The sequence below is a fragment of the Thermothelomyces thermophilus genome, chromosome 3 (assembly GCF_000226095.1).
Source record: "Thermothelomyces thermophilus ATCC 42464 chromosome 3, complete sequence".
Lineage (NCBI taxonomy): Eukaryota > Fungi > Ascomycota > Sordariomycetes > Sordariales > Chaetomiaceae > Thermothelomyces > Thermothelomyces thermophilus.
This window is the reverse complement of record NC_016474.1, coordinates 272,371-291,633: the sequence shown is the minus strand read 5'-3', so window position 1 is coordinate 291,633 and position 19,263 is coordinate 272,371. Positions and strand designations below refer to the sequence as shown.

Genomic DNA, 19,263 nt, shown 5'->3' with positions numbered 1-19,263 from the left:
GTCGCTGCCTTGCGCAATGGCAACCGCCCAGACGCGAGCCAGACTGGTTCAGGGGTGGCAGGCCTGGCCTCTGGAACCCCCCACGGAGCCTGTTCCGGTTTGGAGGGTTCCAGTAGGAAGCTGGATCCTGCTCCCGGTCAGGGGGCCAAGAATGCATGATTGGTGCGGCCCCGCGGCTTGGTATGCACCTTGGCAGCTGGGTGCGGGCCCAGCTGAACAGATAGCGCTCGAGAGGCGCATCGTGCTCGATCCGTCCGAGACTTGGCGGCCCGTGTCAATCAAGGAACTGTTGACCCTTTTGATATCTATGATAACCAACCTCGTGGCACTCCCCTGTCAGTACATCCACTCGTAGTGCGGTATCTCTCCATCGCGCGATTTCTACAAGTAAACAGCCGTGGAAAGTTATCGAACGCACCTTGATGCCCTCTCGAGAATATTTCAAATGACGCTCATAGTGACCATGATTAATTACCTGACCGCACCGTCGCCGCGGTCGTGCGCGGGTAACCTAAAAGAAGGGCACCAACGGAGCGCATACCTCACAGGTGACCCACCTCCACACCTACCCTAGCTCAGTGGCCGCGTGGGGGGTGGGACGATGAATCAGAGGGAAACTCGGTCTGTATCTGAATCTCAGGTGCTCTGAAATTTAAGGGTCATGACTATGGCTCTTGCCCGTATGATGCAGCATGGACGTGGAAAGGGTCTCCCGGAAGAGGGCCATGCGCGCTACAGAGCGGCTAGCTGCCATCGCCGCCCGTTCTGCTCTCGTATATTTTCGAGTTTCGGTGTTTGCCGCGATCCTGAACACGATAGTGACCGCTGACGGCAGAGTCGAGCTCAGAGTCTTTACAGAATGAGCCGTTAAGACACGGGAACTGCGCCAAGGTTGGGTCGCGCGGAGCGGCGCCCGTCCGATGGAGAGGAAGGCAAACTTGTAGGGAAAAAATGAGAAATCTTTGGCAGGTAGAAAGCCGCCCTTTAAGTATGGAAAGGAGAGGATGACATCAATCTGATTTACTTAAACAGAGCAGTTGCCAGATGTCAACTCGTTGGAGTCCCGGACAAGAAATGGCAGGGGAAGCCTGCAGCCGGAAACGAATGATTTGATCGATGGTGGGCACGGCGGGACCTGATGGCTAAGGTATGGATAGAACCAGCAGAAACGGTGAAAAGATGATGATGCCTCAGGAACGGAGGAAGCTCAGGGCCCAATTCTGTACCTAGTTGCACGCTGGGAGTGGTCTTTCCCAGGTCAAACCACAAGGCACAGCATCAGGGTTGGGGTCGTGCTCGGCGCGCAGTTAGAATAAAATGCTCAAAAAATGCGGGCCTTACGGAAAAAAAAAATAAGACAAAAATAAAAATGCCGCCTTCGGAGCCAGAAAGGTACACTCTAGATGCGAGTGAACAGAGATCACGTATTATTCGTGGTGTTCACTCATAATTCCCGGACGAGCACGGAGCACGGAGAACGGAGTAATTAGGTTGCTTCGATCCAGTATGATAATTAGGTCTTTTTGGCGGCAATCTGACGCGTCGGGCTGCAAAAGGACCATGCTCCGGTTGGGTCACCAATCAGGGTGCCCTGCTTACGGGTACAGACCAGCACTAGAAGCCAACGTCAGCAAAGCGAGTGCGAGTCCGGGATTTCTTCCCATCGTGGCAGACCGGACACACTCTGGCCCAACGTCAGCCGAGTCGTGTGGACTGCTCTTCACTGCTTCGTATAATTACCTACACCTGCCTAGGTAGCTGCCTAGGTAATTATATAAAAGAAACGAAATGATCCCGCGTGAAGAATAATAGTTACCGCACGACAACATCCGAGCCTACCTATTCCCTATTACTTATTTAATAACTATTACCACCCCGTTGAACCGCAACTCGATCGAAGGAGTGAATATCAATAACCAAGTGCCCGTAAAACATCAGCACCATGGTATCCCAGGCAACATCAGCGCAACCTAAAATCACGCTATACTGGTAAGAGTCAAGAGCCGATCGCACACTGGAGAAAATAATAAGGGTGGAAGGAATAATATCCTTACTCAACATAATAGAAAAAACACAGATAAAATTTTATGAATAATAAGAAGAAACATCATCCTGACTGACATGGCAGGCTCAATGATTCACGTGCTCAACGCATCGCCTGGCTGTTGGAGGAGCTTGGCCTCGAGTACAACGTCAAGGTCTTCTACCGTGACGCCGACATGCTGGCTCCTGACGAGCTTCGGAAGGTTCATCCCCTAGGAAAGTCCCCCCTCGTCAGCATCGCTCTCCCGGACGACCACCCGGCGGACCCGGCCAAGCAGGAGAAACATCTTGTGCTGGCCGAGAGCGGCCTCATCGTCCAGTACCTCACCGAGCACCTGGGCCGCGACACCTCTCTCGCCCCGAAGCGCTACCGCGACGGGCGCGAGGGCCAGCTCGGCGGCGAGACGGACGAGTGGATGCGCTACCAGTACTACCTGCACTACCCCGAGGGCAGTCTGATGCCGCCGCTGGTGCTGGGCCTCGTCATGCGTAGTAAGTCGATTCCGCTCTCTTTCTTTCTTTTCTTTTGCCAGAAGGGGGTCTCCCCTCCCCCACCAAAAAAAAAACTTCTTTTGAGTTTTGGCGTGATCTTCTTGAGAGAAGAAAGTGGCCTGCTAACTCGTGTGTCTTCCTTACCTATCCAGTCTTGCACGGCCCTAAGGTCCCCTTCTTCATCCGCCCCATCACGTCGAGCGTGGTGGACAAGCTGTTTGCCGTCTACCTAGGGCCAGAGATAGCCAACCACCTGGCTTTCCTCGAGTCCCAGCTCGAGACGTCTCCCGGAAACGGCCAGTACCTCTGCGGACCCAGCCTGACGGCGGCCGACATCCTCATGAGCTACCCCCTGCAGGCCGCCAAGCAGAGATTCGCCCAGGTCACCGCCGGCAAGGGCAAGGGGACGTTAGGAGACAACTTCCCAAAGGTCTGGGCCTACCTGAAGCGGCTCGAGGAAGAGCCCGGGTTCAAGCGGGCCGAGGCCCGAATCAAACAGGAGCTGGAAAAGAAGCGCTGAATGCCAAGTGTCACTCACCCCGAGATCGCCGGCGTTGTCCGACGATTGCCTATCAACGTTTCTTAATGGCCTAGCTGTGTATACCCGTCTCGAATCCCCGCTTAATCAACTAATTAATAATTTTCATTGACTATTGTTACTATCGCAAGTACGAAAGAATACGGACGGACACAGTGGGCCCCCCCTTTGTAACTGGCATGTCAAGAGAGACTTCGCTAATTAAACCCCTTTCATAATATGACAACTTGTCGAACCCGGGTCATCAAAGCCAACACATTATCATGAGCACCTAATAAAGGTAAGTAAGGTAGGCTGAAAAAAAGGCAACTTGCGTGGAGATTAGGTTCAGTAATTATGCATGAACCAGCCATCATTGCTGGCCCAGCACAGCAGCCCACTCCTGCCGCGCCAGCGACTCCTCCACGGTTAGCATTAGGCAGTCGATGTCCGCCTGGAAATAGAGGGAGAAAGGGAAGTAAGGTCAACCAGTCAGCAGAAGTCGCATTAATACAATCCTACGATATCCGTGATGTCGTTTAAAAGACGAAAAAAAAAAGGGGTGGGGGGTTTAGGGGTGGACTTCGGGAAAAGCAGACGTGTTTTGAGCTTCTCTCTCTCTCTCTCTCTCTCTCTCTCCCCTTTCGCAGGTCCCCGGCCCGGAGCAGCCGCATCCCGCCGTCGTAGCCCGGCTCGGATGAGTAGGCGAACATCAGGGCGACCTCGAGGCCGAGGTCCGGGTGGGGGATCAGATGGTCGACCATCTCGGCGACGCTGATCTCCCGGTAGCGGATCGCGGCGCCCGTGACGCGCGCCCAGGCCGCCGCGAACTCGGGCCAGCTGAGGTATACTCGCCCGCCGCCATGTATGTACGCCCCGCCGGGTGGCATCTGGTGGACGGCGCAGACGAAGCTGCCCGTGTCGGCGTTGACATCCAGGTGCGGGACCGGCTTATCGGGACTGCATGGGAAGCCGCATCTCGAACGTCCCATTGGGGAGCTGTGGCCAAGTGGTTATTTATTTTTTTTTTTTTTTGTTTTCCCTTTTCTCCCTCTCTCCCACCCCCCACCCCCCATCCCCCTTTTTGTCACATCGATCAAAAACAGCGGAGGCGGCATCAACCCCTTCCCATTTTTTTTCTTTTTTTCCTCTCTCCTTTTCTCTCCTCTTCTTTATCCTTCTTGCCCTTTGTTCTTTCCCCCTAATTGGAGACATTGGTTCCGCAAACACGGATGACTGACCTTGCTGAAGTAGGCGCTCGGGAGGATCCGGTGGCTTGTCGTGAAGAAGCCGGTGTGGATGCACGACATCTTAGCCGCGAGCTTCGGGTGTGCGGCGGCGACGTAGTCGGGGAAGACGTCGGCCTTTGCGTCGAAGTGGTACAGGTCCTTGAGCTTGCCGCCGCTGCACTTGGCCGCGTGGCTCAGCGTCGACGCCAGGAGGCCGTTGTCGTCGAGCGACTCCGCCACGGCGGCAGCGGTATTGTCCATAGTGTTGCCCTCTTCTGACACCATGATGTTCCTCGGTCACGGAGTACACTGCTTACCCAACTTATGTCTCAATTCAACTTGGCAACGTTGAAACATGCATGCATTCGCCGGGTATTTTTCGTTTCCCGACTCTTTCAATGGCGTAATGATCGTGAAGCCGGCCGGGAGAGCACCGCATCAAGAACGCGGAAACCGCCTAGTTTTGCTTCGTCCGGGCAGAGATCGCCTTAGCACAGAGTGCCACAAGAGTACGGGAACGGGTACGTTCCCCTGCTGTGTTCCCCATGGTGTCCCGTGAATACTTATTATAAGACCTAAGAAGCAGTGTTGCGAGCGGGCCTGCAATAGTTGTCTCGTCCAGGAATGGCGGGTAAGACAGTTGATCGGGCCTCGGGACGCGGGGACGACATGGTTTTACACTCGTTAACTAAAGCAAGCCCCTTGGCATCCCACCCAAAACTAGCGTAGCCCAGGGACTTGGTCTCGGGTTTTGGTGTAGCCACCGCAGTGCAGAGGAGTCGGGCCCACGGTTATCAACATAGTTACTGTAATCTCGTCACCCTCTCCCTGCGCTCCGAATACGTATTATTCATTCACACTAATTATCTAAATGAGTAGTGCGATTGGCCCTGAAGCTCCATACAGCCATCAGAATTTCCAGTTCTCTTGTAATCGCTTCCCCGAATCCGCGGGTACCTTTCCCGATTGCCCCGAGTGCCGGGGCAGGAACCGGGGTTGGTAGAAAGGGTGAGAGAAAAGGGGAGGGGAGCGATTAGCTAAGACGCAGAAAAGACGGGCAAGGAAAGAATCAGAGCGTGGCGTTCTCTGAACTTGCCTCGACGGGGAGCCAAGCTCTTCGTACGATGTCGCCAGCGCCGGAGGCAGCAGCTGCGCAGGAGCAAGAACAGGAACAACAGGAGGAGCGGCCGCGGGATCCAACATAGCAGAAGGGAGCAGAGGAGCATGACGCAGACGAACATGAAGTACACGAACAGGAAGCAGGGGACGAGGTCCCCGTTCCCCTGCAGGTTGACGTACGTCCCGTTCCCCCATGAACTTTCAAATCCCTCCGCACAAAAGCAAACAAAGAGTTCTCCTGCTGCAAAAAAAAAAAAAAAAAAAAAAAAAAAAAACATCGCGAGAGAGACCCGACGGACAATGCACCATTTCCTGCCAAATTCGTCGGCGGGTAGCGTATTGCCTGTTGTATGTTATTACAGACTTGCCAGAGGAGGGAGATCAGAGGCTCACCGTGTCCGGACAGATTCCAATCGGTCCCTGGGCCAAGGACCCTACACTCAAGGAGCTAGGCCGCTTCGAGCAGCTGCACATGCAGATGTCGGTCGCCTCGCACGCCCCGGCCCTCTTCACAAGGGTCTTCGCTTGGCCTCGGGAGCAGGTCCAGCTGCTGATCGAGGGCGTCAAGCGCGAGTTCCGAACAAGGGACCTGAGACTGATCACGAGCTATCGCTTCGTAATCGGGAGGAGCCCTGGCCCTCCTCCCGACCTAGAGGGAGAGGTTAGATGGAGCGAAGTTAAATGCGTATACGGGGATGAGCCACGAATGAAGCTCTTCGTCGGCTAGCGAAGGTGGCGAAGGTATGTATAAGTCGGTTTCCAAGGCCTGTCCGCAGTTTCACTATAATTATCCGTTCGTCACCCGGCAGCCTGACGCAACTGACGCAACAATGAACAAACAACTAACCGTTGGGCCAGGGGGGGTGAAAAGACCCAGCCCCAGGCCCCAGGGCCAGTCAGTCCCCTAGAGCTCGGGTAGCCGGCCGAAGACCCAAGGAGCCGGAACGCCGGGCCCAAACACACTTGCGTCACACAAAAATACCCCATTTCAGCTATCACAAGGTTTAATTACTCCTTTCTACACAGTACCCTCGGTCCCCTTGTATGTACAGTGATGCAGAGATTCGCCCGCACGACCATTACGCGGCACAACCCAGCACACGCGCATTCTACATCGTGCACCTGTTATCCGGCCCCTTCAATATAAATTGGTCCTTCCGACCTGCAACCGCAGTTTCTCCCCCCCACCCCCCCAAACCACCACCATCTGACGGTTTCCAAGCACAAACTCGAGTGGCTGACAATGGGCCAAATGGGTAGCTCGCTATCACGCTTGGCAGGTCGACAGAAGGCAGGTCGACACAAGGCCAGATCACCATCCCTCATTTTGCAATACCCGGCCGATATTATCGTCTACCTCTGCCGAGAACACCTACCACCGGAGTCGGCCCTGGCGCTTTCGCTGACATGCAAGAGCTTATTCGACCTCCTATTTTCGAAGGCAAAAATGCGCCTCAACGACCCGGACCGCGAGGCTTTTCTGCTTCTTCTTGAGAAGGATGTTGGACACAATCGATACTATTGCCACACCTGCTCTGTTCTGCATCGGTTCTGGTCCTCAGAGCACACGATTAACTGCACCTTTTGTGTTAGAGTTTGGGAGAAAAGTTGCCGGCGTGAATTTGCTTATCTCTCCGGAACTAGTTTTCGGGTCCGTTATCGTCATGTCCGCCTTGTCATGAATCGACACTTTCTCGGTCCACCAAACGGCCTGCCACTGGATAAGTTCGAAGTCAAGAACACTTCCTATTCCAGCCTCCGCTGGAGAGAAAAGTGGTCGGCCAAGATACTCAAGGACGAGCTATTCTTATCTGGCACGCGGACCCTTAGTTGGCTCCATGGAACCGATCAAGCACTACGAGACAACCTTGATAACTGCCTATACTCCATTTGTACCCACGTCGCTACGAACAAGTCTGCAAAGCTTACCGTTAGCGCGCTTCACACCGATTCTCCTTCTGCCTGCCTCATCGTACCATGCCGGGGCGCTATCGGATCGTGCAACCAGTGTCTCACGGATTACGACACGACAGTGGAACGGCGATCTACCGAGATCAAGTATGGGGAGCGAAAGCTGGTAACGGAGTATTGGTTTATTACCATCACTTCGTATCACCAGCTTGGAAGTGGTCGTTCGCCATTTGATCCTAAATGGCGAGCGTTCGAAGGGCAAGGGTCATGGGTCTCTTGGAGGCCTTCACGAGACATGACGCAGTATCCCCAAGGCGCGGTGAGGGAAGCGTGGAAAGAGAGCGAGAAGGCTTCTCACAATCCGTCCTGACGGAGGAGGCCAAGTCCACGGCCCTGATCTTGGTTTGGGTTAGGTTTCGAGAAGGAAATCCATCAAACAACAGTGGAGTTGGGGCTGACTAATTAGTTAAGTACCCCCACCTGTTCGACAGGTTGGGCCAAAACCCCCAGACATGCTAAGACATATCATCACCAAATTTCCCATACATTTGTGTCTAAGAGGAGGCGGCCTCTTCGGACCGTACCACCTCGTCCCGCCGGACCGTACCACGTGACACCACCCACATATAACCCCAACCCTGGCCACCCCCATACCTTTTTTTCTATAGTTCAATTGATCTATCAATGCAACCACTTTACTAATCTACCTAATTTCTCAATCTTCTATATCTATAAAGTTAGCTACGTATGAATTCGTAGTTAGAATCACCATGCCAGGCTTAGTCGTCACGCAAGCTATTGTTCCAGGGTCCTAGCCTACGTACGTGACAGGGCTACAGCCGTCTATCCACTATAACCACCTGTCGGCATAGGAGGAGGTGTCATAACCTAGGCTAGTTAGATGATAACGAGGTCATCTCTAATAGCTAGCCTATTACCTAGGGAGGAAGAGGTTCGCGCATAGGGACCAGGGGGGCCAGGACTACCAGAGGCTCGCATGCAGGCACCCGGGGCAGGGTAGTATAACTAGAACGCCACGCGTAAGCAGGGCGGCTAGAGGCTCGCGCGCCACGCAGGGCGCCATATAGGGCGATGGGAAGGGCGCAGAGGCCGCAGCTTAGTCAGCATTGCTTAGTCAGAAAAAACAAGATTTGGCTCTCTTCATTTGATTGCGTTTTTGAGCAATTCAGCCAGTTCCAGTGCCAGAGAGCTAGAGAGCCAGAGAGCTAGTCTGCGAAAGTGTGAAAAAAAAGGGATTGGTCAGGGTTGGGGTTATATGTGGGCGGGGTCACGTGGTACGGTCCGGCGGGACCAGGTGGTACGGTCCGAAGAGGCCGCCTCTTTTGAAGAAGCAGCCTTAGCACTCTCTCTGCCACGACCGCAAAGCCGACCATGCCACCGAGACTACCGTTTGCGCAGGCGGCGCGATGCTAACGAGGGCCACCCTGCAGGAAGATGTGGGTGGCTGCAACCCTGGTGGGGCCGGGAACCCTAGTGGGGCCCGGTCCACCACACAGTACAAATAGGATCATCGGTACACTTCGCATTATGGTGGTAGCAACTTCTATAACTTTTGAAGAAGCAGCCTTAGCACTCTCTCTGCCACGACCGCAAAGCCGACCATGCCACCGATACCGTTTGCGCAGGCGGCGCGATGCTGACCAGGGCCATCCTGCAGGAAGATGTGGGTGGCTGCAACCCTGGTGGGGTTGGGAACCCTAGTGGGGCCCGATCCACCACACAGTACAAATAGGATCATTGGTACACTTCACACGTTGTCATATGACAAGCCTTGGCACGGGCCTGCATGTCTAAATTAGCCGATTCTGCCAGGCAGTATATGGAAGGCGGTGAGCGGATTATGGTGATAGCGACTTCCGTAATTTTTGATGTAGCAGCCTTAGCACTCTCTCTGCCACGACCACAAAGCCGACCATGCCACCGATACCGTTTGCGCAGGCGGCGCGATGCTGCGCTGCAGCGATTAAGGCCCCCGCGAGGCAACCGAGCCTGGTCTCCCTCTTTGCCGCCCTCTCAGTACAGACACGGAGCGCATCGATCCTCGCGAACCTCTCGGACAACAAGGGCGCCTACCACAAGCGCATTCGCAGAGGCCGTGGTCCCTCGTCCGGCTACGGCAAGACGGCCGGCCGCGGTCACAAGGGTACCGGTCAGCACTCTAGAATCAAGCCGTGGTTCCAGGGCGGCCAGACACCACTCATCGTCAGCCATGGCCGTCACGGCTTCGTCAACCAGTAGGTCTTCCGTCTCGGGCCCTCACTACAAGCGCACGTGCCTGCCTCTGCTCACACAATACAGCCGTGCGCCCGAGATGATGGAATTCAACATCGACCAGCTCCAAACCTGGATCGATAACGGCCGCCTCGATCCGACGAAGCCCATAACCCCCCGCGAGCTCATCAAGTCGGGCATTGTAGGAAGCACGATCAAGGACGGGATCAAAATACTGGCCCGCGGCGGAGACAAATTAAAGACACCCGTCGACATCTTTGTGTCCCGCGCATCCGCCGCCGCGATCAAGGCGGTCGAGGCCGCCGGCGGTAAGATTGTGACGCGGTTCTACACCAAGGAGTCGCTTAAGCGGCTGGTCAAAGGGCAGAGCATCAACACGGACAAGCCGCTTCCCGTGGGGCCGGAGCACGTCGAGAGCGTGCTGGAGCAGGTCCGGACGAGCAAAAAACACTACTATCGCCTGCCCGACCCGACGAGCCGTGACGACATCGAGTACTACCGCGATCCTGCGCACAGAGGCTACCTAAGCCACACCCTGAAGCCGGGCGAGTCGCCCAGCTTGTTCTTCAAGGTTCCTGGCACCGAGGCTCCAAAGGCCAGGCCCATGTCCAAGGAGAAGGCAGAGGAGCTGGCCTCGAGGCTGTTCTAGACGGTGGGGAGGGGGCTCTAGAGGGCATTCTAGCAGGTCGCACGTGTCTTGTCCATAGAACACATGTATTTTATACGGAGGTTGGTCTGGGAAGACTTTGCAATCCTATGCCAAGGCTAGTGATAGAAGATGGTTCCAATAGATAGAAGAAAAGGTTGTAGTATTATAAATAGTTCAAAAGCACGATGTCTTCTTCCTACGTTTACTGGCCCTATAGCTCTATATAAGTAGAGGATAGGAACAAAGAACCCTCTGTTTGCCAGCCCGTTTTCTAGAATCTATAGGGCTTATCTTATCTAACCTTATACGATAGACATATCTATAGATAATGTACTATATCAAGTCCCTTACCTAGAAGGAAAAATGCAATGCCTATACTATAGCTATAAATAGCTCTGAAACGTACCTTGTTTTATAATAATATTATAATAGAAAGAAAAAAAAGAGGCTCTCTTGCATCGTTACGAATACCTTACCAAAACTCACGAAACTACCATCGCTAGAAAGCTCTTGAAAAGCGCTATCTAACGGTACCACTTTCAACCGCGCGCGAGCCGGTGCGGGTGTACAACAGGCATCGCAAGCGCTGGAACCGGACCCAACCGTAATCCGACCTTACCTCGTACGCCCGTCAAAATTTTTACCGTATAGACCACCTAGCGCCCCTAAACGTAACGTTAATTTAAAGCCTACCGCCAAGCCACTAAGTAAGGAGGCTTATAGCTTTAAACTAATTAAAGGGGGGCCTATTATAGGCCTACCTTACCTTAGATATTAAAGAACTAAGGGGTCTTGTTATATAACTAGTCGACCTAGTGCTAAGCCCTAAATAGGGCAAAGTATAGGACCTTGCTAATAGGCTCTTATAGGGCTTTATAACTATTATTATAGGCCTAGTTCTAAACCTATAGGAACTTATAGCTAAGGAAGTCAAAAAGGGGCTTAAAGAAGCCCTTAAGGCTACCCCTTACCCTACCTAGGTATAGGTAGTTATAAGCTTATAATAGGAGGTAATAGGCCCTTAAGGAGGCCTACTATCGGCTAAGGCAGTGCCATTATAGGCCTTATAAGAGGTTATAATATAGAATGTAAGCCTATAGGAAGACCTTAAAGCCTAAACCCTAGCCAAGATAGTCTAAGTAATTAATAGGGCCTCTAATCGCTAGGGAGCTATTACGGCTAGGAAGCTCCTAAGCAAGGATATAGTAATAGTCTTTAAGGATAAGGCTACTAAGGATTAGTATTTAGCTAATAAGTAATAGGTAGCTATAGCCTTTAGAGAAGAGGCTAGGTGTAACAAACCCAGCTTAGACTTCTTCTAAAAGGGTTCAGACGAAGGTAAATTAAGCGGGACAAGCGTACAGGTCGTCTAAGGGATTCGGTGAAGCCAAAGGGTTTACAACAATACTAGAGTTGCCTCTCATAGTAGCCAGCGATGCTTGGTATAAGTACTGTAATTGTAGGTTGCTATCACTAGTAAACTCCTAAAGTCTACTATAACGAGTGATTATTTACATGTATATATACTTTTGTTAGTTGCTTATAGTCCCCTTCTAGCCTGCCTTAGGATTGCCTTTGGTAGCTGGCTATCCTCCGTTATCTTTCCCTTTTAGTAATTGTTCGCCTATGGTAGCCCGTGCTCCCTAGTGATCCCGTATTAGCCTTGCTCTGTGCCCTTCTTGATTGGTAGCTTGTTTAGCCTGCTATACCCTACCGGGTCGCGGTATATAGTTGGCTCGTGACATGATACCCCCTCTTTAGGGCTTTTGACCTAAAAGCTTCTTATGACTTGTTTTAAATATTACTAATACCCCTTTTTCCCCTATAGGTAATATCCTTCTTCTACTAGCTTCCTTCTGCTATAGCTAATTATATTTCTAGGAACTATTACGATTCTAAGCGTAAATAATATATTATTACGATTAAGATTAAATAAAAAGGTTATAAGGTTACTATACCTTATAAGCATTATTAGAATATAAAGCTATAAAAGCATTATATAATAATAGAGAGTTTAAACAAGTATTAGAACTACATTTATATAAGTAAGAAGTATAATAGCCTAAACATTATAGATACCTATAGGTTCTTTATTATTTTCCTTTATAGTCTTAGGTTACTAACTATCTTAGTTCTTTTAAATTTATTAGAGCAGGAGAAGGTTTTGAAAGAGATTACTAAGACTAAGGCGCTTCTCGCTTAGACGCTAAGCCGTTTAAGTCGATTACGTCGTTTATAGCAATCTCTATACAATTGTGGTACCGAAGTTTTTCGTCGTAGCGTAGCTCATTTAGAGGAGGAGGAAGAACTAGATACTCCTCTACTAATATTAGAGATATAGACCCTCGCGGGTTAGGCTTAGGCGTTAGGTGCTTTTGATATGCTCGATTAGGAGTCGATCGGGTTAGATCCCGGTCCTAATTCTAGCAGGTTCCCTTCTTTCTCTATTAGGGAATAGGCTTTAGAGCCGATTCTTATAGCTAGTTAGGATTCTACTAGTAGAACTACTCTAGTTTCTTAGGGTAACTTAGGTTCTTAACTAGTTCCTATAAGTTATCTTCTAGTCTAAAATCAAGCTATTTAACTAGGTACTATAGTTCTCTATTAATAATATATAAATCTAGGATTTCTTTAACGTCCTATTCTTCCTTTTTGTCTTCTACTTTAATATACATAGCAACCTTGGCGTTCTTTAGTGCTAGTTCGAGAAGTAAAATATGAAAAACATCTATCTGTAGTCGTATAGATGATGGTAACGATAGTCGGTAGTTAAATGTCGAGATTCGTTCTTTAATAATAAAGGGTCTGACCTTCTTAAAGTCTAGCTTTATACTTAGTCGTTTAGTTTGTAAGTTTCGTATAATTAGGTAGACTTTATCTCCCTTCTCTAGGCAAGGTCCCTTAAGCCTATATTTATTATAGTAGTTCTTTATTCTAGTTCTAATAAACTTAAGTTCTTTTTTAAGCTTCTTATATAGTATATACATTTGTTCTACTTTGACTACTGCTCTCGGCACTATAACCTCTAGTCCTTACCTAAGGTCTACTTTGTATCTATAGTTTATAAAGAATAGTATAACTTTAGTCGTTTCTATTAGTATTATATTATAGGTAAGTTATACTATTAGTAATAGTATAACCTAGTCGTCTTGTTAGTAGTTAACGTAAGAACGGAGGTATTGTTTAATAACTTAGTTTAGTCGCTCCGTTTATCTATTGGTTTATAGGTAATATACCGTTAATAGCTTACTATTAACGCCTAATTGTTATATTAACGCTTACTAGAACTTCGATATGAACTTAGTATCTCTATCGGTAATCTATTCTTATAGCTAAGCGTATATTAATACGACTTGCCGATAGATTACGTCTACTAGCTGTTTAGCTATCTAGGACTCCTTATAGGGAAAGAAATATACCTATTTAGTTAGGTGATCTATTATAGTAAGAATACTATTATAGATTACTCCTATAGCTATATCCTTAGATTCTAGCAGTTTTGTAATAAAGTCTATCGTAACTAAACTCTATAGTTTGTTAGCTATTAGCAGTAGCTAAAGTAGCCTATATAGCTTGTATTATACCGTTTTGCTTCGATTACAGATGTCGTAGCTCCGTACGACTTCCTTAACTTGTACCGTTAACTATGGAAAGTTATAGTGTTTCTTGACTTATGCGATAGTCTTTGTAACTCCTTTGTGTCCTCCGAGTTTCGACTCGTAGAGTTCTTAAATCATTTATAGTTATTGATCTTTGTTATAGATATACGCTCTACCTCGGTACTAGAGTTTCCTATCTTTTTCTTCCACTCCATTAGGTATTACTAGTCTAGGTACTACTTAATACTATACCTCGTTAATCCTTTCTTTTTAAAAGATTATATAATATTCTAGGAACGAGTCAAGTAGATTATCTTCTATAGGTGTCTACGTTTCGTAATATAGCGTTCTATTTATTTGTTCCTTAAATAATGGTAATGTTATTTCCGTTTATTCTTCTATACGATCTATTTATCAGCTTAAGGTATCTACTTATACATTCTCTTTACCTTTCTTATAGCGGATCTTAAAATTAAATTCCATAAGGAATTCTGCCTATTATATTTGTTATCTATTAAGCTCCTTTGTTATTATAAAGTACCGTAAATTCTTATAATCTGTATATACTTATACTAGTTTAATTATACCATTAAGGTATAGTTACCATTCCTTAAAAGCTTCGACAATCGTAAGTAGTTCTTTATTGTAGATCGGATAATTAAGATGTAGTCTGTCGAGCTTCTTTAAAAAGAAGGCTATAGGATATAGCTTCCTTTGTTTGTCTTGTTATTCTAACTATCCTCCGATAGCATAGTCTGAAGCGTCTATCTCTACCTCGAATGGCTTTTTAGGGTCTGGCAATACTAGTACTAGATCTTTAGTAATGGCGTTATAGATCTACGTAAATGCTTGCTTGTATTGCTCTTCCTATTAGAATTTAGTGTTCTTCTTGGTAAATTCGTATAAAGGTTATACGATCGCTCTAAAGTTCCTAATAAACATCTGGTAGAAGTTTGTAAACCTAATAAAACTTCGTACTTCTATAACTAACGTTAGTTATAGCTAATCCTTAATAGCTTTAACCTTTAAGGGTTCTATCCGGATTTGTCCTAGGGATATTTCGTATCCTAAAAATACTATTTTCCTAACGTAGAATTTACTTTTTTCCTTGTTACCTAATACCTTATATATATATAATACGTCTAGCACTACTTTTACATACTTCTAGTATTTGTCTATCGTCTTAGAGAAGATAAGTATATTATCGAGATAACATACTGTAAATTTATTAAGAAAGGGTTAAATAGCTTGATTAATTAGGGCTTAGAACATTGCTAGCGTGTTTGTAAGTCCAAATGGTATAATAAGGTACTTGTAATGACTATAGGGTGTCCTAAAGGCTGTTTTCCACTCGTCGCCTTCTTTGATCTGTATATAGTTATAGGCCGATAGCAAGTTAAGATATATAAAATATTAGGCTCCTGCTAACTAATCTTAGAGCTATAAGATTAGTAGTAATAGGTATTGGTTTTTCATAGTTTGTTTATTAAGTTACTAATAATCGACATATAATTATAGCTTTCTGTCTTTCTTAGGTATAAATAGGATTAGGTAGCCTGCTAGCAATGTCGACAGGTAGATATATTCTCTTTAAAGGTTCTCCTTTAAGTATCGCTTAAGTTCTTTATTCTATATCTAGCTTATATAGTAAATCTTAAAGAACTTTAGTTATACTCTTTCCTTAAGCTTAATCTCGTAATCCTATAGGCCGTGTTCCGGTAATCCTTCTAGATGCTTCGGTTCGAATGTTAGGTGTCCTTCGTATTCCTCTAGTACTTTCCTAGTCTTATCTCGTCTCTTAGTTCTCTAATAGTATATAAACTTGGTTCTATCTATAGCAATGCTAGTAATTTCTTCCATCTTAACCTACTACTCTAGTTATAGTGTTCTACATTTATTAATAGAGAGAATAGCTATCGGCGGTTTAGCTCGTTCCTCTTGTTATAACATTAGTATCGTTATACCGCTTCTTCTAGAGTCTATATTGGTCTGCCTACTATTGTCTGTCTCTTGTAGTAGATCTATAGGATATGCCTTCCCTTGAGTATCGTCTGCTCGCGATCCTTGTACGCTTCCTATCTCGCTAGTTAAATATAACTCTATTCGGGGTCATAGGTAGCTACTATTCTTTTAGCTAATATCTAGGTTATAATCTTTATACTATAATAACCCTAATATTATATCTTTATTATTACCTATATTTACGATACTAAATATAACTACTATAGTCTTCCCTACTATAGTGATATTAATCGGTTTAGTCTCCCTATATACCTATTATATCGAAAATAGCCCTTTGACTATGCTATACTTCTACTTCATTCTCTAAGGTATCTGTAGCTAATTTACAAGTGTCGGCGAAATCAGGTTTATCTCTGCTCTACTATCTACTAATACAAGCATTTCATGCTATTTCTATTATACTATTATCTATAATTGCTTGTCTTACTACCATCGTCTAAAGATTACGGCGATTTCTTATGTTTCTGCCGGGAGGTCTCGATATAGTGGTCTCTTGCGCTAGTTCCTCCTATATTATACTACCACTTGCTACTATACAGGCGTTAATGGTTTTTAGGCCCTTCAAAGGGCTCTAACCCGTTTCCTAGGTTAGTGCTAACCTCTTTAGTTATTTAGCTAATAGTAGCTTTGTCGATTATATTCATTTCCATAAACTATTAAGTACTTATAGCTTCCTATCGTTAGGTCTGTTTTGCTTTCTATTATACGTGCCATAGCTTCATCTAAAGCTCCTAGATCCGCAATTTCTTTTCGTCCGCGTAGTAGACGTAGTCATTACTCTAGTACAAGTCCTATATGTCTCGTCCTATTCTATAGTACCTAGGCTAGGCTCGTTTTAGTACTACCGTAATGCCTTCTAGATCGCAAGCTTTAATCTTCTAGAGCAATTCGGCCGCTCTATTTCCTATATTATAGACCTATTTTATAGGGTAGAGGCTTCTATCTTCATTTCTTTATCGGGTTAGCTAGTAATTGTTTTCGAATTTGTCGCGAAAGTAGTATCGGCATTTATATAACATATACTAGAACCAAGGCATTTATATATATACCTTATATTATAGGTATAGTTATATAGCGTTACTTAGAAGGTATTAGAATTCTTTTCTAAATCCTTCCCACTATATATAGACTATAGGCACTCCAATACTAAGATAGGAGTATTTCTTCTAGTAGTTTTCCTATATACGTTTGTCTTTTCTACAGTTCGTATATATAAACTAGTACTCGGGGTTCCGTACGTTATAGCTAAGTTGCTAATCGTCAAAATACTTGGTGTAACTATCAGGCCTATTATATATCATAGGCTATTCCCCTTTAATAGTTTCTACGATATGTTAGAGTTCCCTTATCTCGTCCCTTATCTTATCGCTCTACTAGGTAAGTCGAGTCAAGCGTCTATCCTATTCGTACAGTTCTATATTAAGCCGGAAAACTTTGTTACGGTACTATTCGATTTGTTCCTAGAGAAATAGAACATTAGGTCCGGATCTCTCGATTCCTTAGGTATCGGTCGTCTACGATCTATCCCGCCTCTATATAACTATAAAACCCTACTGCCTTAAGGCTAGGAGAATCGAAATTAGTAGTATATACTCTCCTGCTATATCCTATTTGGCAAGACCTATCTCTAGGTCTATAGTGACTAGTTCGGAGTATAGTGCTTGTTCGTCTCTACTATCGCTATTGTATCTAAGACTATCTGTATCACTATCCCTGTTTTTGTAGCTTATAGCCACTACTTTGATAATATCCTTAGTAGTTTTGTTAATAGCTATAATTTCCTTTCTAGGGACTAGTTTCTAGTCTTTCTTTGGGCTTTGACATTCTTACTTATAATACCCTTTCTTTCTATAGTTATAGTAGGTAATATTAGACTTATCTTTAGTTATCTTCTTTTGGTCCTGCTTCTATGCTATATCTATATCTATAGCTCTAGGATATATCTTATACGAGGTACTAACGTATATTTGTTTTTTCTTATTATTAGCCTTAGCTATAGTTCTATTTATCCGACCTCGTTTCTACTACTCTCGTATATAAAGTCGATTATCAATTCTAATAGCCTATATAATATATTCGTCTAGGGTCTTAAGCTAGTTATACTTATATAGCTTGTCTTTAACCTTTTTCTTTAAGCTATTATAGAATAGTTACATTAACGCCTTATCATTAAACTAAGACTTAAGTATATCCTATCTAAACTATATAGTATAAGAGGTCATTAACTTAGTCCATTAGAGACTAGTAAGTCTTTCTTATATATAAATCTTCTTATCTTTATCACTAAAAACCTTCTAAAGCTCTTCTTTAAAACGGTTATAAGATCGAAAGACTACTTATATAAATACATCTTAGTTATCTTTGTCTTCCTTGATAAGATAATCATTCTATATAGGCTCAAACTATCTAAATGCCTTGCCCTCTAGTCTTATAGCTATATAGAGGACTTTAGCTTTATTATCTAGAAACTTGTCGTCATTAAGCCAGAAGTAGGATCAGAGGTTCGTTAGGAATCCTACAAGATCCTCCTTAGTTCCTCCGTATTTGCCAGGTAGTTCGATCTTGATATAGCTTACTTTGGCGCCTTCGAGTGCCTTGATTTTGGTATAGGCCTCGTTAACCAGCTTCTATAAGTGCTTTTCGCCGTTCTCGAGTTCCTTGATCCGAGCTTAAGCAACCTTATCTCTCTAGTCTAACTCCTAGATCCGCTGCTAGAGTTGACCAAGCTAGGCAAGTAGCTATTCGGCTATAACGTTAGTAGTTATGTCAATGTCGAGGTCGAAATTACCTCTATTCTAAGCTATAATAGAACAAAGGGAGTGATAGCAACGTATAACGAACCTAACTTAGACTTCTTCTAAAAGGGTTTAGATGGAGATAAATTAAGTGGGACAAGTGTATAGGTTGTCTAAGGGATTTGGTAAAGCTAAAGGGTTTATAATAATACTAGAGTTATCTCTTATAGTAGTTAGCGATGCTTGGTAGGAGTACTATAATTGTAGGTTACTATTACTAGTAAACTCCTAGAGTCTATTATAACGAGTGACTATCTATATGTATATATAATCCTAGGATTACTAATAGTTATGGTAATCCTCTATATTGGCTTACCTAGCTTATATTGTAAGCTAGTAATCCTCTGCTAGGATCATTTCTTGCTAAGTGTAATCCTATTCTAATTAGCCTATTATTCCTGTTATCTTATTGGCCTGTTAGGGAGGCAGCTTAGGCGGCGTCCTATATGTATATTTCTATAACAGCTACCCTTATCCGGTGCCTTGAAATAGAAGCCTAGGTTTTACCTCTTAATCTCTATCTTAATAAAAGGCTAGCCGACTTTAAGGCTAAACTTAACTAGCTACTCCTATAAACTAGGGCAGGCCTAAGGGCTTCCTAGGTCCCTATAAGGGCTCTTATCTAATAGGCCTA

The 19,263-nt window shown here is 45.7% G+C and overlaps 7 protein-coding genes across 7 annotated transcripts; 5 read left to right on the top strand and 2 right to left on the bottom strand.

Annotated features, from left to right (window-relative positions):
• Positions 1–397: 397 nt before the first annotated feature.
• On the top strand, positions 398–1,354 carry MYCTH_2303158 (uncharacterized protein). The gene is made up of 2 exons (XM_003662442.1): positions 398–969; positions 1,033–1,354. The coding sequence occupies exon 1, from the start codon at positions 693–695 to the stop codon at positions 861–863; it is 171 nt and encodes a 56-aa protein (XP_003662490.1). The 5' UTR covers positions 398–692; the 3' UTR covers positions 864–969; positions 1,033–1,354.
• Positions 1,355–1,674: 320 nt separating this feature from the next.
• On the top strand, positions 1,675–3,313 carry MYCTH_2303157 (uncharacterized protein). The gene is made up of 3 exons (XM_003662441.1): positions 1,675–1,989; positions 2,129–2,535; positions 2,688–3,313. The coding sequence occupies exons 1-3, from the start codon at positions 1,943–1,945 to the stop codon at positions 3,053–3,055; spliced, it is 822 nt and encodes a 273-aa protein (XP_003662489.1). The 5' UTR covers positions 1,675–1,942; the 3' UTR covers positions 3,056–3,313.
• Positions 3,314–3,425: 112 nt separating this feature from the next.
• On the bottom strand, positions 3,426–4,566 carry MYCTH_2126239 (uncharacterized protein; the record flags this gene model as incomplete). Its single annotated transcript, XM_003662440.1, has 3 exons — positions 3,426–3,506; positions 3,652–4,002; positions 4,294–4,566. The coding sequence occupies 3 exons, from the start codon at positions 4,564–4,566 to the stop codon at positions 3,426–3,428; spliced, it is 705 nt and encodes a 234-aa protein (XP_003662488.1).
• A 716-nt stretch (positions 4,567–5,282) lies between these two features.
• Positions 5,283–5,769, bottom strand: MYCTH_2303155 (uncharacterized protein). The gene has a single exon (XM_003662439.1). The coding sequence runs from the start codon at positions 5,505–5,507 to the stop codon at positions 5,319–5,321; it is 189 nt and encodes a 62-aa protein (XP_003662487.1). The 5' UTR covers positions 5,508–5,769; the 3' UTR covers positions 5,283–5,318.
• A 34-nt stretch (positions 5,770–5,803) lies between these two features.
• On the top strand, positions 5,804–6,034 carry MYCTH_2019378 (uncharacterized protein; the record flags this gene model as incomplete). Its single annotated transcript, XM_003662438.1, has 1 exon — positions 5,804–6,034. A coding segment is annotated over one exon (231 nt), but the record flags the coding sequence as incomplete, so codon positions are not given.
• A 609-nt stretch (positions 6,035–6,643) lies between these two features.
• MYCTH_94484 (uncharacterized protein) lies at positions 6,644–7,681 on the top strand (the record flags this gene model as incomplete). The annotated part of the gene is made up of 1 exon (XM_003662437.1): positions 6,644–7,681. The coding sequence occupies one exon, from the start codon at positions 6,644–6,646 to the stop codon at positions 7,679–7,681; it is 1,038 nt and encodes a 345-aa protein (XP_003662485.1).
• A 1,525-nt stretch (positions 7,682–9,206) lies between these two features.
• MYCTH_2303153 (uncharacterized protein) lies at positions 9,207–10,405 on the top strand. Its single transcript, XM_003662436.1, has 2 exons — positions 9,207–9,566; positions 9,631–10,405. The coding sequence occupies exons 1-2, from the start codon at positions 9,247–9,249 to the stop codon at positions 10,211–10,213; spliced, it is 903 nt and encodes a 300-aa protein (XP_003662484.1). The 5' UTR covers positions 9,207–9,246; the 3' UTR covers positions 10,214–10,405.
• The last annotated feature ends 8,858 nt before the right edge of the window (positions 10,406–19,263 follow it).